Source organism: Salvelinus alpinus, chromosome 9 (assembly GCF_045679555.1).
Source record: "Salvelinus alpinus chromosome 9, SLU_Salpinus.1, whole genome shotgun sequence".
Lineage (NCBI taxonomy): Eukaryota > Metazoa > Chordata > Actinopteri > Salmoniformes > Salmonidae > Salvelinus > Salvelinus alpinus.
This window is the reverse complement of record NC_092094.1, coordinates 15,755,855-15,783,430: the sequence shown is the minus strand read 5'-3', so window position 1 is coordinate 15,783,430 and position 27,576 is coordinate 15,755,855. Positions and strand designations below refer to the sequence as shown.

Genomic DNA, 27,576 nt, shown 5'->3' with positions numbered 1-27,576 from the left:
GTAGAAGCACGGTGGCCAGGAAAAACTCCCTAGAAAGGCCAAAACCTAGGAAGAAACCTAGAGAGGAACCAGGCTATGAGGGGTGGCCAGTCCTCTTCTGGCTGTGCCGGGTGGAGATTATAACAGAACATGGCCAAGATGTTCAAATGTTCATAAATGACCAGCATGGTCAAATAATAATAATCACAGTAGTTGTCGAGGGTGCAGCAAGTCAGCACCTCAGGAGTAAATGTCAGTTGGCTTTTCATAGCCGATCATTAAGAGTATCTCTACCGCTCCTGCGGCCTCTAGAGAGTTGAAAACAGCAGGTCTGGGACAGGTAGCACGTCCGGTGAAAAGGTCAGGGTTCCATAGCCGCAGGCAGAACAGTTGAAACTGGAGCAGCAGCACGGCCAGGTGGACTGGGGACAGCAAGGAGTCATCATGCCAGGTAGTCCTGAGGCATGGTCCTAGGGCTCAGGTCCTCCAAGAGAGAGAAAGAAAGAGAGAAAGAGAGAATTAGAGAGAGCATACTTAAATGCACACAGGACACCGGATAAGACAGGAGAAGTACTCCAGATATTATTCTTATTCTGATTTAACTTATGTATGGACTCATTCTGATCGCACTTATGTGTGGAATCATTCTGATTTTACTTATGTATGGACTTATTCTGATTTAACTCATGTATGGACTCATTCTGATTTTACTTATGTATGGACTTATTCTGATTTAGACGCCATCCCTGCACCGTTGCTGAAGTGTTCAACTTCTGCTGGATTCTGTTTGTCCACGCTAAAGGTGAGTACTTCTGTTTTGTTCATTGTAAAATACAGGAAAAGAAGGGAGGACAGAGGGAAAGGGCTAGGGCTCAGTGGGGTACTTTGAAGGAGAAAAGGCTGGTTTGATTGTATTTGAAGTGTTCGCTGCTTGGTTACAGTCAAAGTATAAGTCAGTGACAAGGGCTAGGTACTCTACACTGGGCATGCCAAGGCCTGCACTGATGTGTTGACATCAGCAGGAGACCAGGTGCCAAGGCAAGTACTGTAGATGTGTCCTTTTTATATCTCTTTAATCATTAATAATAACACACACACACACAACACAGTCAGATCCTTCAGGGTGTATCATTTACTTGGCAACATATTGCATTGGGGCAGGTCAGGACATGCCTGTGTCACAGCCTGGATTTAGCACTGCCAGCAGGCACATGTGTTTATAATAGTTGGCAATACGACAGAGCAGCCTATTTAGCTTGGAACCCAGTGATTGCTACTTTCAGATAGATACATTTGCGGTGACATTTTGGATACGCAAATTGCAGTGAGCAAAATCAATGTTTGCACTACTCTGCAGTCAATACAATACCTCTATCCTTCAGATTAATTCTATTCAACAAGCTTTATTGGAATGACCAGATCATTGAGGGGGATTCCATTGTCCGTTGTGTCAAAGCGTATTTTGGTCTTTAGAAGAACACAATAAAATCCTATGTATGATTATGTCTCCTACATTTCTCTGACATGTCGCTTCTCTCTCTCTCCCTCTGCCAGGAAACTTCCCTATGATCAGTGATGACCTGGTGAACTCGTACCATCTCCTTCTGTGTGCTCTGGACCTGGTCTTCTCCAACGCCCTGCTCTGTAATACCAGGAAGGAGCTGCTCAACCCCAACTTCAAAGGTGCACTCCCAGCCCACGCCTATATCCCCTCCATAGGCCTACATCCCCTCCGTAGGCCTACATCCCCTCCATAGGCCTATGTCCCCTCCGTAGGCCTATATCCCCTCCGAAGGCCTATATCCCCTCCGTAGGTCCGTATCCCCCTCATAGGTCTGCCTCCCCCACCGTAGGCCTGCATCCCCTCCGTAGGCCTGCATCCCCTCCGTAGGCCTATATCCCCTCATAGGCCTGCCTCCCCCACCATAGGCCTGCATCCCCTCCGTAGGTCTGCATCCCCTCCGTAGGCCTATATCCCCTTTGTAGACCTATATCCCCTTCGTAGACCTATATCCCCTTTGTAGACCTACATCCCCTCCGTAGGACTATATCCCCTCCCTAGGCCTATATCCCCTCCCTAGACCTATATCCCCTTCGTAGGCCTATATCCCCTTCGTTGGCCTATATCCCCTTCGTAGGCCTATATCCCCTTCGTAGGCCTATATCCCAACAATGCAGAGAGAATGTTATTTGAAACAGTAGGAAAAAAATTAAAATAATAGAGGAATAAATAAAAAATAATAACACAAGGAATAAATACACATTGAGTAACAACTTCGCTATTTACACGGGGTACCAGTACCGAGTCGATGTGCAGGGGTACAAGGTAATTGAGGTAGATATGTAGATACAGTGCATTTGAAAAGATTCAGACCTCTTTACTTTTTCCACATTTTGTTACGTTGCAGCCTTATTGTAACATTTTATGAAATTGTTTCCCCCCCCATTATGACAAAGTAAAAACAGGTTTTTGGGAATGTTGGAAAATGTATGAAAAATGTAAACGGAAATATGACATTTAGGGAGTTTCTCCCATTCTTTGGAGATTCTCTCAAGCTCTGTCAGGTTGGATGGGGAGCGTCGCTGCACGGCTATTTTCAGGTCTCTCCAAAGATGTTTGATCGGGTTCAAGTCCGGGCTCTGGCTGCGCCACTCAAGGACATTCAGAGGCTTGTCCCGAAGCCACTCCTGCATTGTCTTGGCTGTGTGCTTAGGGTCGTTGTCCTGTTGGAAGGTGAACATTCGCCATAGTCTGAGGTACTGAGCGCTCTGGAGCAGGTTTTCATCAAGGATCTCTCTGTACTTTGCTTTGTTTATCTTTCCCTCGATCCTGACTAGTCTCCCAGTCCCTGCCACGGAAAAACATCCCCACAGCATGATGCTGCCACCACCATGCTTCACCGTAGGGTTGGTGCCAGGTTTCCTCCAGACGTGACACTTGGCATTCAGGCCAAAGAGTTCAATCTTGTTTTCATCAGACCAGGGAATCTTGTTTCTCATGGCCTGATAGTCTTTAGGTGCCTTTTGGCAAACTCCAAGCGGGTTGTCCTGTGTCTTTTACTGAGGAGTTGCTTCCATCTGGCCACTCTACCATAAAGGCCTGATTGGAGGAGTGCTGCAGAGATGGTTGTCATTTTGGAAGGTTCTCCTATCTCCACAGAAGAACTCAGGAGCTCTGTCAGATTGACCATTGGGTTCTTGGTCACCTCCCCGATCAAGGTCCATCTCCCACGATTGCTCAGTTTGGCCGGGCGCCTTGGTGGTTCCAAACTTCTTCTATTTAAGAATGATGGAAGCCACTGTGTTCTTGGGGACCTTCAATGCTGTAGACATTTTTTGGTGCACTTCCCCAGATCTGTGCCTCGACACAATCCTGTTACGGAGCTCTACGGACAATTCCTTCGACCTTATGGCTTGGTTTTTGCTCTGACATGCACTGTCAACTGTGGGACCTTATATAGACAGCCTTTGCAAATCATGTCCAATCAATTGAATTTACCACAGGTGGACTCCAATCAAGTTGTAGAAACATCTCAAGGATGAGATGAGCAATGGAAACAGGATGCACCTGAGCTCAATTTCGAGTCTCATAGCGAAGGGTCTGAATACTTATGTAAATACGGTATTTCAGTTTTTAATTTTTAATGCATTTGCTAAAATTCTAGAAACCTGTTTTCACTTTGTCATTATGGGGTATTGTGTGTAGATTGATGAGGATTTATTTGTATTCTTTTTCTTTTTTGAATAACGCTGTAACGTAACAAAATGTGGAAAAAGGGAAGGGGTCTGAATGCTTTCCGAATGCACTGAAGGTAGGGATAAAGTGACTAGGCAACGGGATAGAAAATAAACAGGAAATAAAGCATATGTGATGAGTCAAATTTTAGTGAAAAACAGGATCAATGCAGATACTCCAGGTAGCTATTGGTTAACTATTTAACTAACTATTTAGCAGTCTTATAGCTTGGGGTAGAACCTGTTCAGGGTCCTATTGGTTTTAGACTTGGTGCATCCGTACTGCTTGCCATGCAGTAGCAGAGAGAACAGTCTATGACCTGGGTGGCTGTATAGAGGGAAATAGTCCTATAATTCCTATAATAACTACAACCTAAAACTTCTTACCTGGGAATATTGAAGACTCATGTTAAAAGGAACCACCAGCTTTCATATGTTCTCATGTTCTGAGCAAGGAACTGAAACGTTAGCTTTCTTACATAGCACATATTGCACTTTTACTTTCTTCTCCAACACTTTGTTTTTGCATTATTTAAACCAAATTGAACATGTTTCATTATTTACTTGAGGCTAAATTGATTTTATTGATGTATTATATTAAGTTAAAATAAGTGTTAATTCATTATTGTTGTAATTGTCATTATTACAAATATATATTTTTTTTAATCGGCCGATTAATTGGTATCGGCTTTTTTGGTCCTCCAATAATCGGTATCGGTATAGGCGTTGAAAAATCATAATCGGTCGACCTCTAGCTTCAAGCATTGCGAAGAGCTGTTGGCAAACACAGGAAAGTGCTGTTTGAATGAATGCTTACGAGCCTGCTGCTGCCTTCCACCGCTCAGTCAGACTGCTCTATCAAATATCAAATCGTAGACTTAATTATAATATAATAAACACACAGAAATACGAGCCTTAGGTCATTAATATGGTCAAATCCGGAAACTATCATTCCGAAAACAAAACGTTTATTCTTTCAGTGAAATACGGAACTGTTCCGTATTTTATCGAACGCGTGGCAACCCTAAGTCTAAATATTGCTGTTACATTGCACAACCTTCAATGTTATGTCATAATTATGTAAAATTCTGGCAAATTAATTACGGTCTTTGTTAGTAAGAAATGGTCTTCACACAGTTTGCAATGAGCCAGGCAGCCCAAACTGCTGCATATACCCTGACGCGAATGCACTTTTGTTAAATCATCACCCGTTTGGCGAAGTAGGTTGTGATTCTATGATAAACTAACAGGCACCGCATTGATTATATGCAACACAGGACAAGCTAGTTAAACTAGTAATATCATCAACCATGTGTAGTTAACTAGTGATTATGTTAAGATTGATTGTTTTTTATAAGATAAGTTTAATTCTAGCCAGCAACTTACCTTGGCTCCTTGCTGCACTCGCGTAACAGGTGATCAGCCTGCCATGCAGTCTCCTCATGGATTGCAATGTAATCGGCGTCCAAAAATGCAGATTACCGATTGTTATGAAAACTTGAAATCGGCCCTAATTAATCGGCCATGCCGACCTCTAGTATACGCTACCCTGTGTACGTAGAGTATGTTAAATCTGTATGGTACGTTTGTGTATACAAATATGCATAGTTACTGAAATACCTTATCACGCATCTAATGCAGGAAGCTATTATGTCTCCTCTGATCCACAGGCCTTCCTGATGACTTCAGCAGTAAGCACTACAAGCCCACTGCAGGGCCTTACTGCTTCATAGAGCAGCTGTGTGAACTGCATGATGGCCTGGTGCTGGAGGCCAAAGGGGTGAAGGAACACTTCTGGAAACCCTTCATTAATAGGCTCTTCCATAAGAAGGTTAGGCAAATACACACACACATGAGCCACACAGACACACATACACATGCACTCAAACACACGCACAGGCACGTACAAACAGGCATACACACACACACACGCCTCAGTCCTACTTGTATGCTCTGCCTCATCTTGGATATTCTGTGTCCTCAACAGATTCTCAAAGGGAAAGAAGAGAGCTTGACTGGCTTCTTAGATCCTATGAATTTTGGAGACAGTTCGTATGTGTCAATCCTATAAGACTATATTGATAGTCTTTTGAGTGACATTACTCATATATTTGTGTATACATTTGTTTGTGTAGTGTGTCCATGGGCCGTGTGTATGAGGAGCATGTTCTGGCCACTGGAGGTCTGGATGATAGGATATTTTTGGGAGAGGGGGCCAATGAAGACATTGGCACCCCAGGCCCCTGTCTCTGTGAGGGAGGGGAGAACCAGGACGCCTCAGCATACAGACTCTACAGCAGTCAGACTGTAAGACACACACACACACATCCGTTACTTGTGTCTTTGAGTCTGAATTCAATTATACAGTGGGGAGAACAAGTATTTGATACACTGCTGATTTTGCAGGTTTTCCTACTTACAAAGCATGTAGAGGTCTGTAATTTTTATCATAGGTACACTTCAACTGTGAGAGACGGAATCTAAAACAAAAATCCAGAAAATCCCATTGTATGATTTTAAAGAAATTAATTTGCATTTTATTGCATGACATAAGTATTTGATCACCTACCAACCAGTAAGAATTCCGGCTCTCACAGACCTGTTAGTTTTTCTTTAAGAAGCCTTTCTGTTCTCCACTCATTACCTGTATTAACTGCACCTGTTTGAACTCGTTACCTGTATAAAAGACACCTGTCCACACACTCAATCAAACAGACTCCAACCTCTCCACAATGGCCAAGACCAGAGAGCTGTGTAAGGACATCAGGGATAAAATTGTAGACCTGCACAAGGCTGGGATGGGCTACAGGACAATAGGCAAGCAGCTTGGTGTAAGGCAACAGCTGTTGGCGCAATTATTAGAAAATGGAAGAAGTTCAAGATGACGGTCAATCACCCTCGGTCTGGGGCTCCATGCAAGATCTCACCTCGTGGGGCATCAATGATCATGAGGAAGGTGAGGGATCAGCCCAGAACTACACGGCAGGACCTGGTCAATGACCTGAAGAGAGCTGGGACCACAGTCTCAAAGAAAACCATTAGTAACACACTACGCCGTCATGGATTAAAATCCTGCAGCGCACGCAAGGTCCCCCTGCTCAAGCCAGCGCATGTCCAGGCCCGTCTGAAGTTTGCCAATGGCCATCTGGATGATCCAGAGGAGGAATGGGAGAAGGTCATGTGGTCTGATGAGACAAAAATTTAGCTTTTTGGTCTAAACTCCACACGCCGTGTTTGGAGGAAGAAGAAGGATGAGTACAACCCCAAGAACACCATCCCAACCGTGAAGCATGGAGGTGGAAACATCATTCTTTGGGGATGCTTTTCTGCAAAGGGGACAGGACGACTGCACCGTATTGAGGGGAGGATGGATGGGGCCATGTATCGCGAGATCTTGGCCAACAACCTCCTTCCCTCAGTAAGAGCATTGAAGATGGGTCGTGGCTGGGTCTTCCAGCATGACAACGACCCGAAACACACAGCCAGGGCAACTAAGGAGTGGCTCCGTAAGAAGCATCTCAAGGTCCTGGAGTGGCCTAGCCCGTCTTCAGACCTGAACCCAATAGAAAATCTTTGGAGGGAGCTGAAAGTCCGTATTGCCCAGCGACAGCCCCGAAACCTGAAGGATCTGGAGAAGGTCTGTATGGAGGAGTGGGCCAAAATCCCTGCTGCAGTGTGTGCAAACCTGGTCAAGAACTACAGGAAACGTATGATCTCTATAATTGCAAACAAATGTTTCTGTACCAAATATTAAGTTCTGCTTTTCTGATGTATCAAATACTTATGTCATGCAATAACATGCAAATTAATTTCTTTAAAATCATACAATGGGATTTTCTGGATTTTTGTTTTAGATTCCGTCTCTCACAGTTGAAGTGTACCTATGATAAAAATTACAGACCTCTACATGCTTTGTAAGTAGGAAAACCTGCAAAATCGGCAGTGTATCAAATACTTGTTCTCCCCACTGTATGTACAGTAATCCCTGTGTTATGTCTCCTGTGTGTGCCCTGTAGGCCTCAGTCCTGAAGGTGTCCACTCCCTTTACGGATCTTAATTATGTCCAGGACAACAGTCTGTGTACGCCGGTCTCTACTGCCATGCAGAGTGTTGGTCGACTACACAGCCTGCTCAATGGACTGAAGCGCGGCCCCAGTCGGAGACTCACAGACTTACTGAGGTATTGCACTCCATACAAATAATACATTTACAGAGCGACTACGGGATTACGGATATTTCTGCGCATGAGCAGGATTGTTTTTTACTTTGCCGAGTCCCCACTCCGCTGCCAATGTAGCTGCTGTGCTGAGTGCTGCGCTGCCTCTCCCCCTTCCTTCATCTCCTTTGTCTGGTCGCTGGTGTAGCCTACAAACTTCATGTTGTACACAAAACTGTTCTCACTATTGCGTTCCCTGTCTCAGTAAGCAAAAGAGCCATTTCATGTTCCTTTTTCAGGAGGGGAGTAGGCTACATGCAGCTATTTACATGTTTTATACAAAATACATTATCGACATGTTCGTACAAACTTTGTTGTCAGTATTGCAAACATAAGCACGACACAAACAGGCAGTCTGGCGATTTCATGATCTTCTTAGCTGCTGAGTTACATGCAGCCACAGTTGAAGTCGGAAGTTTAGATACACTTAGATTGGAGTCATTAAAACTTGTTTTTCAACCACTCCACAAATTTCTTGTTAACAAACTATAGTTTTGGCAAGTCGGTTAGAACATCTACTTTGTGCATGACACAAGTAATTTTTCCAACAATTGTTTACAGACAGATTATTTCACTTGTAATTCACTGTATCACAATTTCAGTGGGTCAGAAGTTTACATACATTAAGTTGATTGTGCCTTTAAACAGCTTGGAAAATTCTAGAAAATGATGTCATGGCTTTAGAAGCTTTTGATAGGCTAATTGACATCATTTGAGTCAATTGTAGGTGAACCTGTGGATATATTTCAAGGCCTACCTTCAAACTCAGTGCCTCTGCTTGACATCATGGAGAAAATCAAAATAAATCAGCAATGACCTCAGAAAAAAGATTGTTAACCTCCACAAGACTGGTTCATCCTTGGGAGCAATTTTCAAACGCCTGAAGGTACCACGTTCATCTGTACAAACAATAGTACGCAAGTATAAACACCATGGGACCACGCAGCCGTCATACCACTCAGGAAGGAGACGCGTTCTGTCTCCTAGAGATGAACGTACTTTGGTGTGAAAAGTGCAAATCAATCCCAGAACAACAGCAAAGGACCTTGTGAAGATGCTGGAGGAAACAGGTACAAAATTATCTATATCCACAGTAAAACGAGTCCTATAACCTGAAAGGCCGCTCAGCAAGGAAGAAGCCACTGCTCCAAAACCGCCATAAAAAAGCCAGACTATGGTTTGCAGCTGCACATGGGGACAAAGATTGTACTTTTTGGAGAAATGTCCTCTGGTCTGATGAAACAAAAATAGAAATGTTTGGCCATAATGACCATCATTATGTTTGGAGGAAAAAGGGTGACGCTTGCAAGCCGAAGAACACCATCCCAACCGTGAAGCACGGGGGTGGCAGCATCATGTTGTGGGGGTGCTTTGCTGCAGGAGGGATTGGTGCACTTCACAAAATAGATGGCATCATGAAGAAGGAAAATTATGTGGATATATTGAAGCAACATCTCAAGACATCAGTCAGGAAGTTAAAGCTTGGTCGCAAATTGTCACGATCGTCGTAAGAAGCGGACCAAAACGCAGCGCGGTTTGAATACATTCTTCTATATTTTAATGAAGAACACTTAAACAAAAATAACAAAACGAATAAGACGAACGTGACCGCTATATAAACACTGTGCTAACATGCAACATAACATAGACAATAACCCACAACCCACAATACAAATACCTAAATATGCTTCCCAATCAGAGACAACGCAAAACACCTGTCTCTGATTGAGAACCATATCAGGCCAAACACATAGACATACAACATAGAATGCCCACACAGATCCACACCCTGACCAACCAAAACATAAAACATACAAAGCAAATTAGGCTGTGCGTGACCGTAACCCCCCCCCCCCCCCCCCCCCAGGTGCGGACTCCGGCCGCAAAACCTGATCCTACAGGGGAGGGTCTGGGTGGGCATCTATCCGCGGTGGCGGCTCTGGCGCTGGACGTGGCCCCCACTCCACCATAGTCAATCCCCGCTTCCGTGGCCTCCTAGGAACGACGACCCTCCTAAATGACCCCACTCCACTGAGGGGCGCCTCTGGACTCAGGGGCGCCTCTGGACTGAGGGGCAGCTCCAGACTGAGGGGCAGCTCAGGACTGAGGGGCAGCTCAGGATTGAAAAGCAGCTCCGGACTGAAGGGCAGCTCCGGACAGAAGGGCAGCTCATGACTGAAGGGCAGCTCATGACTGAAGAGCAGCTCATGACTGAGGGGTAGCTCATGACTGAGGGGTAGCTCATGACTGAGGGGTAGCTCATGACTGAAGAGCGGCTCTGGCAGCTCCTGACTGGCGGGCGGCTCCTGACTGGCGGGCGGGCGGCTCTGGCGGCTCCTGACTGGCGGGCGGCTCCTGACTGGCGAGCGGCTCCTGACTGGCGGGCGGCTCCTGACTGGCGGGCGGCTCCTGACTGGCGGGCGGCTCTAGCGGCTCAGGACAGACGGGCGGCTCTGACGGCTCAGGACAGACGGGCGGTTCTGACGGCTCAGGACAGACGGGCAGCTCAGACGGCGCTGGGCAGACGGGCAGCTCAGACGGCGCTGGACAGACGGGCAGCTCAGACGGCGCTGGGCAGACGGGCAGCTCAGACTGTAGGCCTGGTGCGTAGTGCAGGAACTGGTGGTACCGGGCTGGGAACACGCACCACTGGACGAGTGCGGGGAGCAGGAACAGGGCATACTGGACCCTGGAGGCGCACAGTAGGCCTGGTGCGTGGTGCCGGAACTGTTGGTACCGGGCTGGGAACACGCACCACTGGACGAGTGCGGGGAGCAGGAACAGGGCATACTGGACCCTGGATACGCACAGTAAGCCTGGTGCGTGGTGCCGGAACTGGTGGTACCGGACTGGGGACACGCACCACTGGGCGAGTGCGGGGAGGAGGAACAGGGCTTACAGGGCTCTGGAGACGCACAGGAAGCCTGGTGCGTGGTGTTGGCACTGGTGGTACTGGATAGACCGGACCGTGAAGACGCACTGGAGGTCTCGAGCTAATGGCCTGCACAACCCGTCCTGGCTGGATGGTAACTCTAGCTCGGCACGTGCGGGGCGCAGGCACAGGACGCACTGGGCTGTGCAGACATACGGGAGACACAGTGCGCGACGCCGGCGCAGGATATCCTGGCCCGAGGAGACCCACTGGCTGTCTGGAGAGCAGGGCTGGCACCATCTTCCCTGGCTGGATCCTCACCCTAGCTCGGCAGATGCGGGGAGCTGGGATGTAGCGCACCGGGCTAAGCACGCGTACTGGAGACACCGTGCGTTCTACCACATAACACGGGGCCTGACCAGTACGACGCTCTCTCTCTCCATAGTAAGCATGGGGAGTTGGCGCAGGTCTCTTACCTGGCTTCGCCACACTCCCCGTGTGCCCCCCCCAAGACATATTTGGGGCTGCCTCTCGGGCTTCCTACCGCGCCGCCGTGCTCGTTTCGCCAACTCCATTCTCCTGTAACCCTCCTCGCACTGCTCCAGCGAATCCCAGGTGGGCTCCGGCACTCTCACTGGGTCGACCGCCCACCTGTCTATCTCTTCCCAAGTTGTATAGTCCAGATTCTGCTCCCATGTCCAGAAATCCTGACATCGCTGCCTCTCCTGCTCCTGCCCGTTACCACGCTGCTTGGTCCTATTTTGGTGGGTTATTCTGTCACAATCGTCGTAAGAAGCGGACCAAAACGCAGCGGACCAAAACATAAAACATACAAAGCAAACTATGGTCAGGGCGTGACACAAATGGGTCTTCCAAATGAACAATGACCCCAAGCATACTTCCAAACTTGTGGCAAAATAGCTTAAGGACAACAAAGTCAAGGTATTGGATTGGCCATCACATAGCCCTGACCTCAATCCCATAGAACATTTGTGGGCAGAACAGAAAAAGTGTGTGGGAGCAAGGATGCCTACAAACCTGACTCAGTTACACCAGCTCTGTCAGGAGGAATGGGCCAAAATTCACCCACAACTTATTGTGGGAAGCTTGTGGAAGGCTACCCAAAACATTTGACCCAAATTAAACAATTTAAAGGCAATGCTACCAAATACTAATTGAGTGTATGTAAACTTCTGACCCACTGGGAATGTGATGAAAGAAATAAAAGCTGAAATAAATCATTCTCTCTATTATTATTCTGACATTTCACATTCTTAAAATAAAGTGGTGATCCTAACTGACCTAAGACAGGGAATTTTTAGTAGGATTAAATGTCAGGAATTGTGAAAAACTGAGTAAAAATGTATTTGGCTAAGGTGTATGTAAACTTCCGACTTCAACTGTATATCTGCATTTATGGCCTGTGGCATAGCTATGGCACCGAGCGATGCAAAACGAACTCGCCCATGTTTACCAGTCCGGATACACGCTCGGCTGCTTAGAATGTTCGGCTGCCCAGAGGTGGAACGCAGCAAGACACAGACATGCAGTCTAAACAGCGATTGAATGTTCTCTTTTCATCATCATTGCAAACACTGGCTTAGCTGTGCAGGAGGCAGACAGGCAGTCAAGTAGTGTTGTTTTTTCAGGAACTACGATATAACAGCAGGGGTGTTGTAACAGCAGGGGTGTTGTAACAGCAGGGGTGTTGTAACAGCATGGGTATAGTAACAGCAGTGGTGTAGTAACAGCAGTGGTGTAGTAACAGCAGTGGCGTTGTAACAGCAGTGGTGTTATAACAGCAGTGGTGTAGTAAGAGTACGTTCTTCTGTGTTGTCTTGTGTCAGGGCGTGTGCCAGAGACCCCAGTGAGGTCATCTCCACTAGGCTGAAGGACATGTGTCAGCTCTTCTGCCAGCACTATGAGGGCAACGGGGAAGAGAACACAGGACTGGGGAAAGACATCACGGTGTACTTCTGCCTGGCGGAGGCGCTCTACTATAAAACCCTGGAGGCCGTCATTGACCAGGAGAAGAAGAGACTGGGCAACTTGGATCTCTCTGTGAGTCTCACCTGCCCTGCTACCTTAGCTCAGTTTGCTGTAACTAACTAGAAATTTCACAGAAGTTTCCCATTGACGTCAAAGCATGATTTATAGAAAGCTCCAAGTTACGCTCTTGTATTTTTGGTTCACAGATGTGTTAGAATTTATCCATATGTTGAGATATTGCATGTTATGACACCTTTGACACTGTTGTCCCTGCCAGTCTTGCTTGTAAAATATGAACAATCAGCCCTGTGTTCTGGTGTCTGTCCTTAGGGTATTCTGGAGCAGGATGTGTTCCAGCGCTCTCTGCTGGCCTGCTGTCTGGAGATTGTCATCTTCTCCTACCGACCCCCAGGGGACTTCCCACGAATCATACACATTTTCCAGCTCCCTGCATACCACTTTTATAAGGTACATACTTGTAATTATTTCTGTATTATGTATTTGTACTTTTTATTTATTTTATTTTATTTCACCTTTATTTAACCAGGTAGGCTAGTTGAGAACAAGTTCTCATTTGCAACTGCGACCTGGCCAAGATAAAGCATAGCAATTCGACACATACAACAGCACAGAGTTACACATGGAATAAACAAAACATACAGTCAATAATACAGTAGAAAAAAGAAAACAAAAAGTCTATATAAAGTGAGTGCAAATGAGGTAAGATAAGGGAGTTAAGGCAATAAATAGGCCATGGTGGCGAAGTAATTCCAATATAGCTGTCACGGCCGTTTAAAGGAGTGGACCAAGGCGCAGCGTTTTGAGCATACATACCCCTAGACAAGACAAAAACCCCCTAGACAATGCAAAAACTAAACAAACCACCCTTGTCACACCCTGACCTAACCAAAAAAGAAAGAAAGCAAATATAACTAAAGTCAGGGCGTGACAGTACCCCACCACAAAGGTGTGGACTCCCGGCCGCAAACCTAAACGGGAGGGTCAAGGTGGGCATTTCTCCGCGGTGGCAACCTTGCCTCGGGCCCCAGACAGGAGGGCGACTCTGGCAGCTCCGGACAGGAGGGCGACTCTGGCAGCTCCGGACAGGAGGGAGACTCTGGCAGCTCCGGACAGGAGGGCGACTCTGGCAGCTCCGGACAGGAGGGAGACTCTGGCAGCTCTGGACAGGAGGGAGACTCTGGCAGCTCCGGACAGGAGGGAGACTCCGGCAGCTCCGGACAGGAGGGAGACTCCGGCAGCTCCGGACAGGAGGGAGACTCTGGCAGCTCCGGACAGGAGGGCGTTGCTGGAGGGTCCGGACTGGAGGAAGACTCTGGAGGGAGGAGACGCAGAGACATGCTAGTGCGTGGGGCTTCCACAGGGCCCACCAGGCTGGGGAGACCTACAGGAGGCCTGGTGCGCAGAGGAGGCACCGGATGAACCGGGCTGTGGGGGAGCTCTGGTGCGCAGCCTTGGCACCACTCCTCCAGGCTGAATGCCCACTTTAGCCCGGCTCCTCCAGAGTGCAGGCACAGGTCGAACCGGGCTGTGGGGGAGCACTGGAGATCTGGTGCTCAACGCTCGCACCTCTCCATTAGGCTCAATGCCCACTTTCGCCCGACACGGGCGAAGCGCAAGCATAGGACGAACTGAACCCTCCCAGCGCCCCGGAGACACAGTACGCAGAGCTGGCGCAGGATACCCTGGGCCGAAACAGCGCACCGGAGACCAAACACGCTGAGCTGGCACAATCCGCCCTGGCTGGATGCCCACTCTCGCATGGCAATTGCGGGGGGCTGGCCTATAGCGCTCCGGGCTATGAGCGCGCACTGGCGACACCGTGCACTTCACCGCATAACACGGTGCCTGACCAGTACCACGCTGCTTCCGGTAAGCACGGGGAGTTGGCTCAGGTCTATCGCCTGACTCCGCCAATCTCCCCGTGTGCCTCCCCCAAAAAATTGTTTGGGGCTGCCTCTCGTGCATGCTGTGCTGCCTTGCCTCATATCGCCGCCTCTCAGCTTTCGCTGCCTCTAGCTCCTCCTTCGGGCGGCGATATTCCCCAGCCTGTCTCCAGGGTCCCTGTCCGTCCAATTACTCCTCCCAAGTCCAGGAGTCCTGAACCCTCTGCTCCTTGATACCACGCTGCTTGGTTCTTTGGTGGTGGGTAGTTCTGTCACGGCCGTTTAAAGGAGTGGACCAAGGCACAGCGTTTTGAGCGTACATACTTCTTTATTTAACGATGTCGCCAACAAAACAATAAATATCCAAACGACACGTGAAGCCAACGTAGTGCATCCAGGCAACTAAACATGGACAACTACCCACAAAACCAACATGGAAAATGGCAACCTAAATAGGCTCCCCAATCAGAGACAACGATAAACAGCTGTCTCTGATTGGATACCCATTCAGGCCACCATAAACCTACATACCCCTAGACAATACAAAATCCCCATAGATAACCAATGGTGGCGGACGTAAAGGTAATGGCGGACTGAGCGAAGTTATGTAGAGCACCTCAAGATAAAACGTAATATTCAATATCGGCAAGTTAGACTAAAATATTAGCACTACATAATCTGGTGGGTGATAACCTTCAATCTGGATAATAACACAAAACAAATCTTAAGACTAGAGACATTTATCGACAAATATTACGAAAACAAGCAACACCCACACATGACGGAGAGTAAGACAGGGGAACCGATTTCAAAACGCAAACGTGACTCTTCTACAGACACAGACGATTTAATATTTTCACCACCGGGAATGGTAAAGGTCGAAACCGATCTGTTAAAATCAATAAATGACAAACTGGGTATACTTGAATTAGTTAGTAAGGATATAAAAGAGTTGAAGGCAAGCCTCGAGATGAGTGATGAAAAAGCTGTGACATTGGAGAAGGAAACACACAAGCTAAAAGGGACAGTCAATAAGATTGAAACCGAAATGAATGAACTTTACTTGACATAAAGACTAGATCAATGAGAGAGAATCTGGTACTTACAGGTATCCAGGAGAAAGAAGGGGAAGTTCCTGAATCTATAGTTAGAGAGTTCCTCCTTACAGCGCTTCAGATCCCACAAGAAGTTATCGACAAAATCCAACTTGAACGTGTACACCGATTCGGACAGAGAGGCCAAAGGTATGAACGCCCAATCGTTGCCAAATTTGCTTCATTTAAAGATAAAATAATGGTTAAAAGCCTGGGTAAAAGACTTGCTGGGACCAAAATTGGTATGAATGATCAGTTTCCGAAGGAAATTGCAGAACGGCGCAAAGTTCTGTATCCAATTTTCAAAGAAAATAGATTAAAAGCGAAACGAGTAGCTCTCGTCGTTGATAAACTATATATTGATAACCAGTTGTTCAGAGACACAAAGACTACTCCATGGTTATTTAAAAAATTACAAAGTTCTCATAGATGAGGAAAATAAGGTTGTCAAGGTTCTCATTTATTAAAACTTGTTACAAATGATGGAGTCACGCATGATTCACCAAATTATATTTTGAAAGAGGAAGTAAAGTACTTTAAGAATATGTTTTCGTTTCAGGCTCCTCCATCTCCACTAACTGAAACTTATTGTATGGATTTTTTTCCTAATAACAATGTAAAATTAACGTCTGTACAGAAAGACTCATGTGAAGGCCAAATTACAGAGGAGGAATTGCTTGATGCAATTGGGGCCTTTAAGGATGGGAAAACTCCAGGGCTGGATGGCATACCAGTGGAAGTGTACAAAACTGTTTTTGATATACTCAAAGCACCATTATTAGCTTGTTTTAACCACTCCTATATAAATGGTAGATTATCAGACACGCAACAAGAAGGTCTGATATCATTATTACTGAAACAGGACCCAAGTGGTATATATAAAAATCCAGTCCATTTAAAAAATTGGAGACCTCTTACACTTCAGTGTTGTGATGCAAAAATCCTAGCAAAATGCTTGGCGCATAGAATTAAAAAAGTATTGTCAGATATTATTCATCCTAATCAGACAGGTTTTTTACATGGACGATACATTGGAGATAATATAAGACAAGTACTGGAAACAATAGAACACTATGAAATATCGGGGACACCAGGCCTGGTTTTCATAGCTGATTTTGAAAAGGCTTTTGATAAAGTACAACTGGAGTTTATATATAAATGCCTAGAATATTTCAATTTTGGGGAATCTCTTATAAAATGGGTTAAAGTTATGTATAGTAACCCTAGGTGTAAAATAGTAAATAATGGCTACATCTCAGAAAGTTTTAAACTATCTAGAGGAGTAAAACAAGGTTGTCCACTATCGGCATATCTATTTATTATTGCCATTGAAATGTTAGCTGTTAAGATTAGATCAAACAATAATATTAAGGGATTAGATATCCGTGGTTTAAAAACTAAGGTGTCATTGTACGCTGATGATTCATGTTTTCTTTTAAAACCACAATTAGAGTCTCTCCATGGCCTCTTAGAGGATCTAGATACTTTTGCTATCCTCTCTGGATTAAAACCAAATTATGATAAATGTACCATATTACGTATTGGATCACAAAAAAATTCACATTTTACATTACCATGTAGTTTACCAATTAAATGGTCTGACGGAGATGTGGTCATACTCAGTATACAAATCCCAAAAGAAAGAAATGATCTCACTCCAATACATTTTTATAGAAAGTTAGCAAAAATAGATAAGATCTTGCTACCATGGAAAGGAAAATACCTGTCTATTTGTGGAAAAATCACCCTGATTAACTCTTTAGTTATATCACAGGTTACCTATTTGCTTATGGTTTTGCCAAAAAATAAGGAACTTGTGTATGTCGGCCCTGTATTAAAGAACATGGTTAAAGAAAAGTGTGATAAATAAAAACATATACCAATTTCATTTAAGGACCAAAAAACTGACAGCTGTGCCATATAAATTGCAAAATAGTTGGGAAGAGATTTGATGTACCCATTCCATGGCACATTGTTTATGAATTCATACGTAAAACAACGCCGGATTCAAAACTTCGAATTTTTCACTTTAAATTACTATACAAAATTCTTGCAACTAATAGAATGTTATATATATGGGGGATACAATCTTCCCAGCTCTGCAGATTCTGCTGTGAGGCAGAGTCATTAGATCATTTATTTTGGTATTGTCCATATGTAGCTCGTTTTTGGTCACAGGTCCAGGAATGGCTGAAGAATTGCAACATTTACCTAGAACTAATGCTACAGATAGCAATACTGGGTGATTTGAAAAGCCATAGTCAATCAATCAATAATATAATAATTATTTTAGCAAAAATGTTTATTTTTAATTTACAATCTGTAGATGCTATGAGAATAGGAAGGTTCAATTCTTTTGTGAAGCATCACAGCACGGTTGAAAAATATATGGCAAATAGAGATCCGAAATGGGTGGTGTTGAGAGATAGATGGGAGGGATTGAATGGAGCTGAAGGGTGGGACTAATAACAAGATAAACAATGTAAAGCATACGGGATCTGTAAAATGTATATAGGTTCGGAACTTTTGTGAAATAGCATAGTTACAAATAGAAATCAAACTGGATGGACATCAGAAATAGAGGAAGGACTAAGAACAAACAAGAGAGAACTATTGTAAAGTAGACTGTGTCTGTAAAATGTGTATAATATGTATAAATTGAAGGTAAAAGCAGAAGTGTTTATTAGTTTACTCCAATTGGGGGATCGGTGGTAGAGTTTGCGGGGAATAATAATAAAGGTATTGTAATGCTCGTCTTCCTCCTCGTCTGAAGAGGAGCAAGGATCGGACCAAAACGCAGCGTGGGTTGAATACATAATAATTTTAATAATAATAACGAAGGCGAAAAAAAACACTTGAACAAACTACAAAATAATAAACGACGTTAACAGACCTGAACTTGAGAACACATAAAACATGAACGCACGAACAGGTAGGAACGAACCGAAACAGTACCGTGTGGTGAAACAAACACAGACACAGCAACAATCACCCACAAACAAACAGTGAGAACAGCCTACCTTAATATGGTTCTCAATCAGAGGAAACGTAAAACACCTGCCCCTGATTGAGAACCATATCAGGCTAGTTGAATGAACCCAACATAGAAACACATAACATAGAATGCCCACCCAGCTCACGTCCTGACCAACTAAACAATACAGAACAAAGGAAATAAGGTCAGGAACGTGACAGTACCCCCCCCCCCCCCCCCCCCCCCAAGGTGCGGACTCCGGCCGCAAAACCTGAACCTATAGGGGAGGGTCTGGGTGGGCATCTGTCCAAGGTGGCGGCTCTGGCTCTGGACGTGGCCCCCACCCCACCATAGTTAATCCCCGCTTCCGTGGCCTCCTCCTAATGGCGACCCTCCATATTAACCCCACTGGCTTAAGGGGCAGCACCGGACTGAGGGGCAGCACCGGACTGAGGGGCAGGTCATGGCGGGCTGACGGCTCTGGCAGGTCATGGCTGGCTGACGGCTCTGGCAGGTCATGGCTGGCTGACGGCTCTGGCAGCTCCTGTCTGGCGGGCGGCTCCTGTCTGGCGGGCGGCTCTGGCGGCTCCTGTCTGGTGGGCGGCTCTGGCGGCTCCTGTCTGGCGGGCGGCTCTGGCGGCTCCTGTCTGGCGGGCGGCTCTGGCGGCTCCTGTCTGGCGGGCGGCTCTGGCGGCTCCTGACTGACGGACGGCTCTAGCGGCTCCTGACTGATGGACGGCTCTGAAGGCTCAGGACAGACGGGCAGTTCAGACGGCGCTGGGCAGACGGCACTGGGCAGACGGGCAGTGCAGACGGCGCTGGGCAGACGGGCAGTGCAGACGGCGCTGGGCAGACGGCAGACTCTGGCCGGCTGAGGCGCACAGTAGGCCTAGTGCGTGGTGCCGGAACTGGTGGTACCGGGCTAAGGACACGCACCTTAAGGCTAGCGCGGGGAGCAGCAACAGGGCGCACAGGGCTCTGGAGACGCACAGGAGGCTTGGTGCGTGGTGCCGGAACTGGTGGTACCGGGCTGGAGACACGCACCACAGGGCGAGTGCGTGGAGGAGGAACAGGGCTCTGGAGACACACTGGAAGCCTGGTGCGTGGTGTTGGCACTGGTGGTACTGGGATGGGGCGGGGAGGTGGCGCCGGATATACCGGACCGTGCAGGCGTACTGGCTCCCTTGAGCACCTAGCCTGCCCAACCTTACCTGGTTGAATGCTCCCCGTAGCCCGACCAGTGCGGGGAGGTGGAATAACCCGCACTGGGCTGTGTTGGCGAACCGGGGACACCATGCGTAAGGCTGGTGCCATGTATGCCAGCCCGAGGAGACGCACTGGAGACCAGACGCGTTGAGGCGGCTTCATGGCACCTGGCTCAATGCTCAATCTAGCCCGGCCGATACGAGGAGCTGGAATGTACCGCACCGGGCTAAGCAAACGTACAGGAGACACCGTGCGCTTTACCGCATAACACGGTGTCTGCCCGTACTTTCGCTCTCCACGGTAAGCTCGAGGAGTTGGCGCAGGTTTCCTACCTGACTTCGCCACACTCCCTTGTAGCCGCCCCCCCCCCAATACATTTTTGGGCTTGACTCTCGGGCTTCCTACCGCGTCGTCGTGCTGCCTCCATTCGCCGGTATCCCTCCTCACACTGCTCCAGAGAATCCCAGGCGGGCTCCGGCATTCTCCCTGGGTCGATCGCCCACCTGTCGATCTCCTCCCACGTAGTGTAGTCCAGACTCTGCTCCCATGTCCATTCTTCCTTGCACTGCTCCTGCTGCCGCTGCCTGTTACCACGCTGCTTGGTCCTTTTGTGGTGGGTGATTCTGTAACGCTCGTCTTCCTCCTTGTCTGAAGAGGAGCAAGGATCGGACCAAAACGCAGCATGGGTTGAATACATAATAATTTTAATAATAATAACGAAGACGAAAAAAACACTTGAACAAACTACAAAATAATAAACGACGTTAACAGACCTGAACTTGAGAACACATAAAACATGAACGCACGAACAGGTAGGAACAAACGAACGAACGAACGAACGAACGAACGAAACGAAACAGTACCGTGTGGTGAAACAAACACAGACACAGCAACAATCACCCACAAACAAACAGTGAGAACAGCCTACCTTAATATGGTTCTCAATCAGAGGAAACGTAAAACACCTGCCCCTGATTGAGAACCATATCAGGCTAGTTGAATGAACCCAACATAGAAACACATAACATAGAATGCCCACCCAGCTCACGTCCTGACCAACTAAACAATACAGAACAAAGGAAATAAGGTCAGGAACGTGACCGGTATATTCTTTTAAAAAGTATGTATGTCTATATAGGTATGTGTATGTATATATGTGTATATGTATGCATGCGTGTATGGATATATATATTTACCCAAAAAATATGGGGGTTTGGAAATGATGCAGACAATTACATTGGAAGCAATATTAAGCTGATCCACCCCTTCATTTTTTTTTTTAACAGCTGTCTCTGATTGGGAACCCATTCAGGCCACCATACACCTACATACCCCTAGACAATACAAAATCCCCATAGATAACCAACAATACAAAAACTAAACAAACCACCCTTGTCACACCCTGACCTAACCAAAAAATAAAGAAAGCAAATATAACTAAAGTCAGGGCGTGACAATAGCAATTAAACACTGGAATGGTAGATGTGCAAAAGATGCATGTGCAAGTAGAGATACTGGGGTGCAAAGGAGCAAGATAAATAAATACAGTATGGGGATGAGGTAGATAGATGGGCTGTTTGCAGATGGGCTATGTACAGGTGCAGTGATCTGTGAGCTGCTCTGACAGCTTGTGCTTAAAGCTAGTGAGGGAGATATGAGTCTCCAGCTTCAGTGATTTTTGCAGTTTGTTCCAGTCATTGGCAGCAGAGAACTGGAAGGAAAGGCGACCAAAGGAGGAATTGGCTTTGGGGGTGACCAGTGAGATATACCTGCTGGAGCGCGTGCTACGAGTGGGTGCTGCTATGGTGACCAGTGAGCTGAGATAAGGCGGGGCTTTACCTAGCAGAGACTTGTAGATAACCTGTAGCCAGTGGGTTTGGCGACGAGTATGAAGGCCAACCAACGAGAGCGTACAGGTTGCAGTGGTGTGTAGTGTATGGGGCTTTGGTGACAAAACGGATGGCACTGTGATAGACTGCATCCAATTTGTTGAGTAGAGTGTTGGAGGCTATTTTATAGATGACATCGCCGAAGTCGAGGATCGGTAGGATGGTCAGTTTTACTGATGTTTGGCAGCATGTGTGAAGGATGCTTTGTTGCGATTCTAGATTTAATTTTGGATTGGAGATGCTTAATGTGAGTCTGGAAGGAGAGTTTACAGTCTAATCAGACTCAAATCAGATTGCATAGCGGAGAAGGTACGGTGGGATTCAAAATGGTCGGTAATCTGTTAACTTGGCTTTCGAAGACCTTAGAAAGACAGGGTAGTATAGATATAGGTCTGTAGCAGTTTGGGTCTAGAGTGTCACCCCCTTTGAAGAGGGGGATGACCGCAGCAGCATTCCAATCTTTGGGAATCTCAGATGATACTAAAGAGAGGTTGAACAGACTAGTAATAGGGGTTGCAACAATTTCGGCAGATAATTTTAGAAAGAGAGGGTCCCGATTGTCTAGCCCGGCTGATTTGTAGGGGTCCAGATTTTGCCGCTCTTTCAGAACATCAGCTATCTGGATTTGGGTGAAGGAGAAATGGTGGGGTCTTTGGCGGGTTGCTGTGGAGGGTGCCGGGCAGTTGACCAGGGTAGGGGTAGCCAGGTGGAAAGCATGGCCAGCCGTAGAGAAATGCTTATTGAAATTCTCAATTATAGTGGATTTATCGGTGGTAACAGTGTTTCCTAGCCTCAGAGCAGTGGGCAGCTGGGAGGAGGTGCTCTTATTCTCCATGGACTTTACAGTGTCCCAGAACTTTTTTGAGTTTGTACTACAGGATGCAAGTTTCTGTTTGAAAAAGCTAGCCTTAGCTTTCCTAACTGCCTGTGTATATTTGTTCCTAACTTCCCAGAAAAGTTGCATATCACGGGGGCTATTCGATGCTAATGCAGAACGCCACAGGATGTTTTTGTGCTGGTCAAGGGCAGACAGGTCTGGAGTGAACCAAGGACTATATCTATTCCTAGTTCTATATTTTTTTAATTGAGCATGCTTATTTAAGATGGTGAGGAAGGCACTTTTAAAGAATAACCAGGCATCCTCTACTGACGGGATGAGGTCAATGTCATTCCAGGATACCCCGGCCAGGTCGATTAGAAAGGCCTGCTCGCAGAAGTGTTTTAGGGAGCGTTTGACAGTGATGAGGGGTGGTCGTTTGATCGCAGACCCATTAAATCAAATCAAATCAAATTTTATTAGTCACATACACATGGTTAGCAGATGTTAATGCGAGTGTAGCGAAATGCTTGTGCTTCTAGTTCCAACAATGCAGTAATAACGACAAGTAATCTAACCTAACAATTCCACAACTACTACCTTATACACACAAGTGTAAAGGGATAAAGAATATGTACATAAAGATATATGAATGAGTGATGGTACAGAACGGCATAGGCAAGATGCAGTAGATGGTATAGAGTACGGTATATACATATGAGATGAGTACTGTAGGGTATGTAAACATAAAGTGGCATAGTTTAAAGTGGCTAGTGGTACATGTATTACATAAAGATGGCAAGATGCAGTAGATGATATAGAGTACAGTATATACATATACATATGAGATGGGTAATGTAGGGTATGTAAACATTATATTAAGTGGCATTGTTTAAAGTGGCTAGTGGTACATTTTTACATAATTTCCATCAATTCCCATTTTTAAAGTGGCTGGAGTTGAGTCAGTATGTTGGCAGCGGCCGCTAAATGTTAGTGGTGGCTGTTTAACAGTCTGATGGCCTTGAGATAGAAGCTGTTTTTCAGTCTCTCGGTCCCTGCTTTGATGCACCTGTACTGACCTCGCCTTCTGGATGATAGCGGGGTGAACAGGCAGTGGCTTGGGTGGTTGTTGTCCTTGATGATCTTTATGGCCTTCCTGTGACATCGGGTGGTGTAGGTGTCCTGGAGGGCAGGTAGTTTGCCCCCGGTGATGCGTTCTGCAGACCTCACTACCCTCTGGAGAGCCTTACGGTTGTGGGCGGAGCAGTTGCCGTACCAGGCGGTGATACAGCCCGACAGGATGCTCTCGATTGTGCATCTGTAGAAGTTTGTGAGTGCTTTTGGTGACAAGCCGAATTTCTTCAGCCTCCTGAGGTTGAAGAGGCGCTGCTGCGCCTTCTTCACAACGCTGTCTGTGTGGGTGGACCAATTCAGTTTGTCCGTGATGTGTACACCGAGGAACTTAAAACTTTCCACCTTCTCCACTACTGACCCGTCGATGTGGATAGGGGGGTGCTCCCTCTGCTGTTTCCTGAAGTCCACAATCATCTCCTTTGTTTTGTTGACGTTGAGTGTGAGGTTATTTTCCTGACACCACACTCCGAGGGCCCTCACCTCCTCCCTGTAGGCCGTCTCGTCGTTGTTGGTAATCAAGCCTACCACTGTAGTGTCATCCGCAAACTTGATGATTGAGTTGGAGGCGTGCATGGCCACGCAGTCGTGGGTGAACAGGGAGTACAGGAGAGGGCTCAGAACGCACCCTTGTGGGGCCCCAGTGTTGAGGATCAGCGGGGTGGAGATGTTGTTACCTACCCTCACCACCTGGGGGCGGCCCGTCAGGAAGTCCAGGACCCAGTTGCACAGGGCGGGGTCGAGACCCAGGGTCTCGAGCTTGATGACGAGTTTGGAGGGTACTATGGTGTTAAATGCTGAGCTGTAATCGATGAACAGCATTCTCACATAGGTATTCCTCTTGTCCAGATGGGTTAGGGCAGTGTGCAGTGTGGTTGCGATTGCGTCGTCTGTGGACCTATTGGGTCGGTAAGCAAATTGGAGTGGGTCTAGGGTGTCCGGTAGGGTGGAGGTGATATGGTCCTTGACTAGTCTCTCAAAGCACTTCATGATGACGGAAGTGAGTGCTACGGGGCGGTAGTCGTTTAGCTCAGTTACCTTAGCTTTCTTGGGAACAGGAACAATGGTGGCCCTCTTGAAGCATGTGGGAACAGCAGACTGGGATAAGGATTGATTGAATATGTCCGTAAACACACCAGCCAGCTGGTCTGCGCATGCTCTGAGGACGCGGCTGGGAATGCCGTCTGGGCCTGCAGCCTTGCGAGGGTTAACACGTTTAAATGTTTTACTCACCTCGGCTGCAGTGAAGGAGAGCCCGCAGGTTTTGGTAGCGGGCCGTGTCAGTGGCACTGTATTGTCCTCAAAGCGGGCAAAAAAGTTATTTAGCCTGTCTGGGAGCAAGACATCCTGGTCCGCGACGGGGCTGGTTTTCTTTTTGTAATCCGTGATAGACTGTAGACCCTGCCACATACCTCTTGTGTCTGAGCTGTTGAATTGCGACTCTATTTTGTCTCTGTACTGGGACTTAGCCTGTTTGATTGCCTTGCGGAGAGAATAGCTACACTGTTTGTATTCGGTCATGTTTCCGGTCACCTTGCCCTGGTTAAAAGCAGTGGTTCGCGCTTTCAGTTTCACGCGAATGCTGCCGTCAATCCACGGTTTCTGGTTTGGGAATGTTTTAATCGTTGCTGTGGGTACGACATCGTCAATGCACTTCCTAATGAACTCGCTCACCGAATCAGCATATTCGTCCATGTTGTTGTTGGACGCAATGCGGAACATATTCCAATCCGCGTGATCGAAGCAGTCTTGAAGCGTGGAATCAGTTTGGTCGGACCACCGTTGAACAGACCTGAGCGCGGGAGCTTGTTGTTTTAGTTTCTGTTTGTAGGCTGGAATCAACAAAATTGAGTCGTGGTCAGCTTTTCCGAAAGGAGGGCGGGGGAGGGCCTTATATGCGTCGCGGAAGTTAGTATAGCAATGATCCAGGGTTTTACCAGCCCTGGTAGCACAATCGATATGCTGATAGAATTTAGGGAGTTTTGTTTTTAGATTAGCCTTGTTAAAATCCCCAGCTACGATGAATGCAGCCTCAGGGTGTGTGGTTTCCAGTTTACAAAGAGTCAGATAAAGTTCGTTCAGGGCCATCGATGTGTCTGCTTGGGGGGGAATATATACGGCTGTGATTATGATTGAAGAGAATTCCCTTGGTAGATAATGCGGTCGACATTTGATTGTGAGGAGTTCTAGATCAGGTGAACAGAATGACTTGAGTTCCTGTGTGTTGTTATGATGATCACACCACGTCTCGTTAATCATAAGGCATACCCCCCCGCCCCTCTTCTTACCAGAAAGATGTATGTTTCTGTCGGCGCGATGCGTGAAGAAACCAGCTGGCTGCACCGACTCCGTTAGCGTCTCTTGAGTTAGCCATGTTTCCGTGAAGCAGAGCACGTTGCAATCCCTGATGTCTCTCTGGAATGTTACCCGTGCTCGGATTTCATCAACCTTATTGTCAAGAGACTGGACATTGGCGAGTAGTATGCTAGGGAGTGGAGCGCGATGTGCCCGTCTCCGAAGCCTGACCAGGAGACCGCTACGTTTGCCCCTTTTACGGCGTCGTATAGGGTCCCCGGCTGGGATCAGATCCATTGTATTGGGTGGAAGGCAAAACACTGGAATCCGTTTCGGGAAAGTCATATTCCTGGTTATAACGATGGTGAGTTGACATTAATCGTATATTCAGTAGTTCCTCCCGACTGTATGTAATGAAACCTAAGATTACCTGGGGTACCGATGTAAGAAATAACACATAAAAAAACAAAATACTGCATATTTTCCAAGGAACGCGAAGCGAGGCGGCCATCTCGGTCGGCGCCGGAAGTTAGGATGCATGCAATGAAGCCGTGATCACTGAAATCTTGATTGAAAACAGCAGAGGTGTATTTGGAGGGCGGGTTAGTTAGGATGATGTCTATGAGGGTGCCCGTGTTTACGGATTTGGGGTTGTACCTGGTAGGTTCATTGATAATTTGTGTGAGATTGAGGACATCAAGCTTAGATTGTAGGATGGCCGGGGTGTTAAGCATGTCCCAGTTTAGGTCACCCAGTAGCACGAGCTCAGAAGATAGATGGGCAATCAATTCGCATATGGTGTCGAGGGCACAGCTGGGATCAGAGGGTGGTCTATAGCAGACGGCAACGGGGAGAGACTTGTTTCTAGAAAGGTGAATTTTTAGAAGCTCGAATTGTTTGGGTACAGACCTGCATAGTAAGACAAAACTCTGCAGGCTATCTTTGCAGTAGATTGCAACACCGCCCCCTTTGGCAGTTCTATCTTGGCGGAAAATGTTATAGTTAGGGATGTAGATTTCAGGGGTTTTGGTGGTTTACCAGAGCCAGGATTCAGACACGGCTAAGACATCCGGGTTGGCAGAGTGTGCTAAAGCAGTGAGTAAAACAAACTTAGGGAGTAGGCTTCTAATGTTAACATGCATGAAACCAAGGCTTTTACGGTTACATAAGTCAACAAATGAGAGCACCTGGGGAGTAGGAGTGGAGCTAGGCACTGCAGGACCTGGATTAACCTCTACATCACCAGAGGAACAGAGGAGAAGTAGGATAAGGGTACGGCTAAAGGCTATACGAACTGGCCGTCTAGCACGTTCGGAACAAAGAGTAAAAGGAGCAGGTTTCTGGGCACGATAGCATAGATTCAAGGCATAGTGTACAGACAAAGGTAAGGTAGGATGTGAGTACATTGGAGGTTAACCTAGACATTGAGTAATTATGAGAGAGATATAGTCTCTAGAGACGTTTAAACCAGGTGA

General features: G+C 46.8%; 1 protein-coding gene across 1 annotated transcript in view; it reads left to right on the top strand.

Annotated features, from left to right (window-relative positions):
• rbl2 (retinoblastoma-like 2 (p130)) overlaps positions 1-27,576 on the top strand; it is a 43,059-nt gene that overhangs the window by 3,578 nt on the left and 11,905 nt on the right. The window contains exons 4-11 of the mRNA XM_071416151.1: positions 717-781; positions 1,534-1,662; positions 5,385-5,545; positions 5,702-5,766; positions 5,850-6,021; positions 7,731-7,894; positions 12,650-12,863; positions 13,122-13,259. Coding sequence (XP_071272252.1) covers positions 717-781; positions 1,534-1,662; positions 5,385-5,545; positions 5,702-5,766; positions 5,850-6,021; positions 7,731-7,894; positions 12,650-12,863; positions 13,122-13,259 — 1,108 coding nt within the window. The remainder of the gene's footprint in view (positions 1-716; positions 782-1,533; positions 1,663-5,384; positions 5,546-5,701; positions 5,767-5,849; positions 6,022-7,730; positions 7,895-12,649; positions 12,864-13,121; positions 13,260-27,576) is intronic.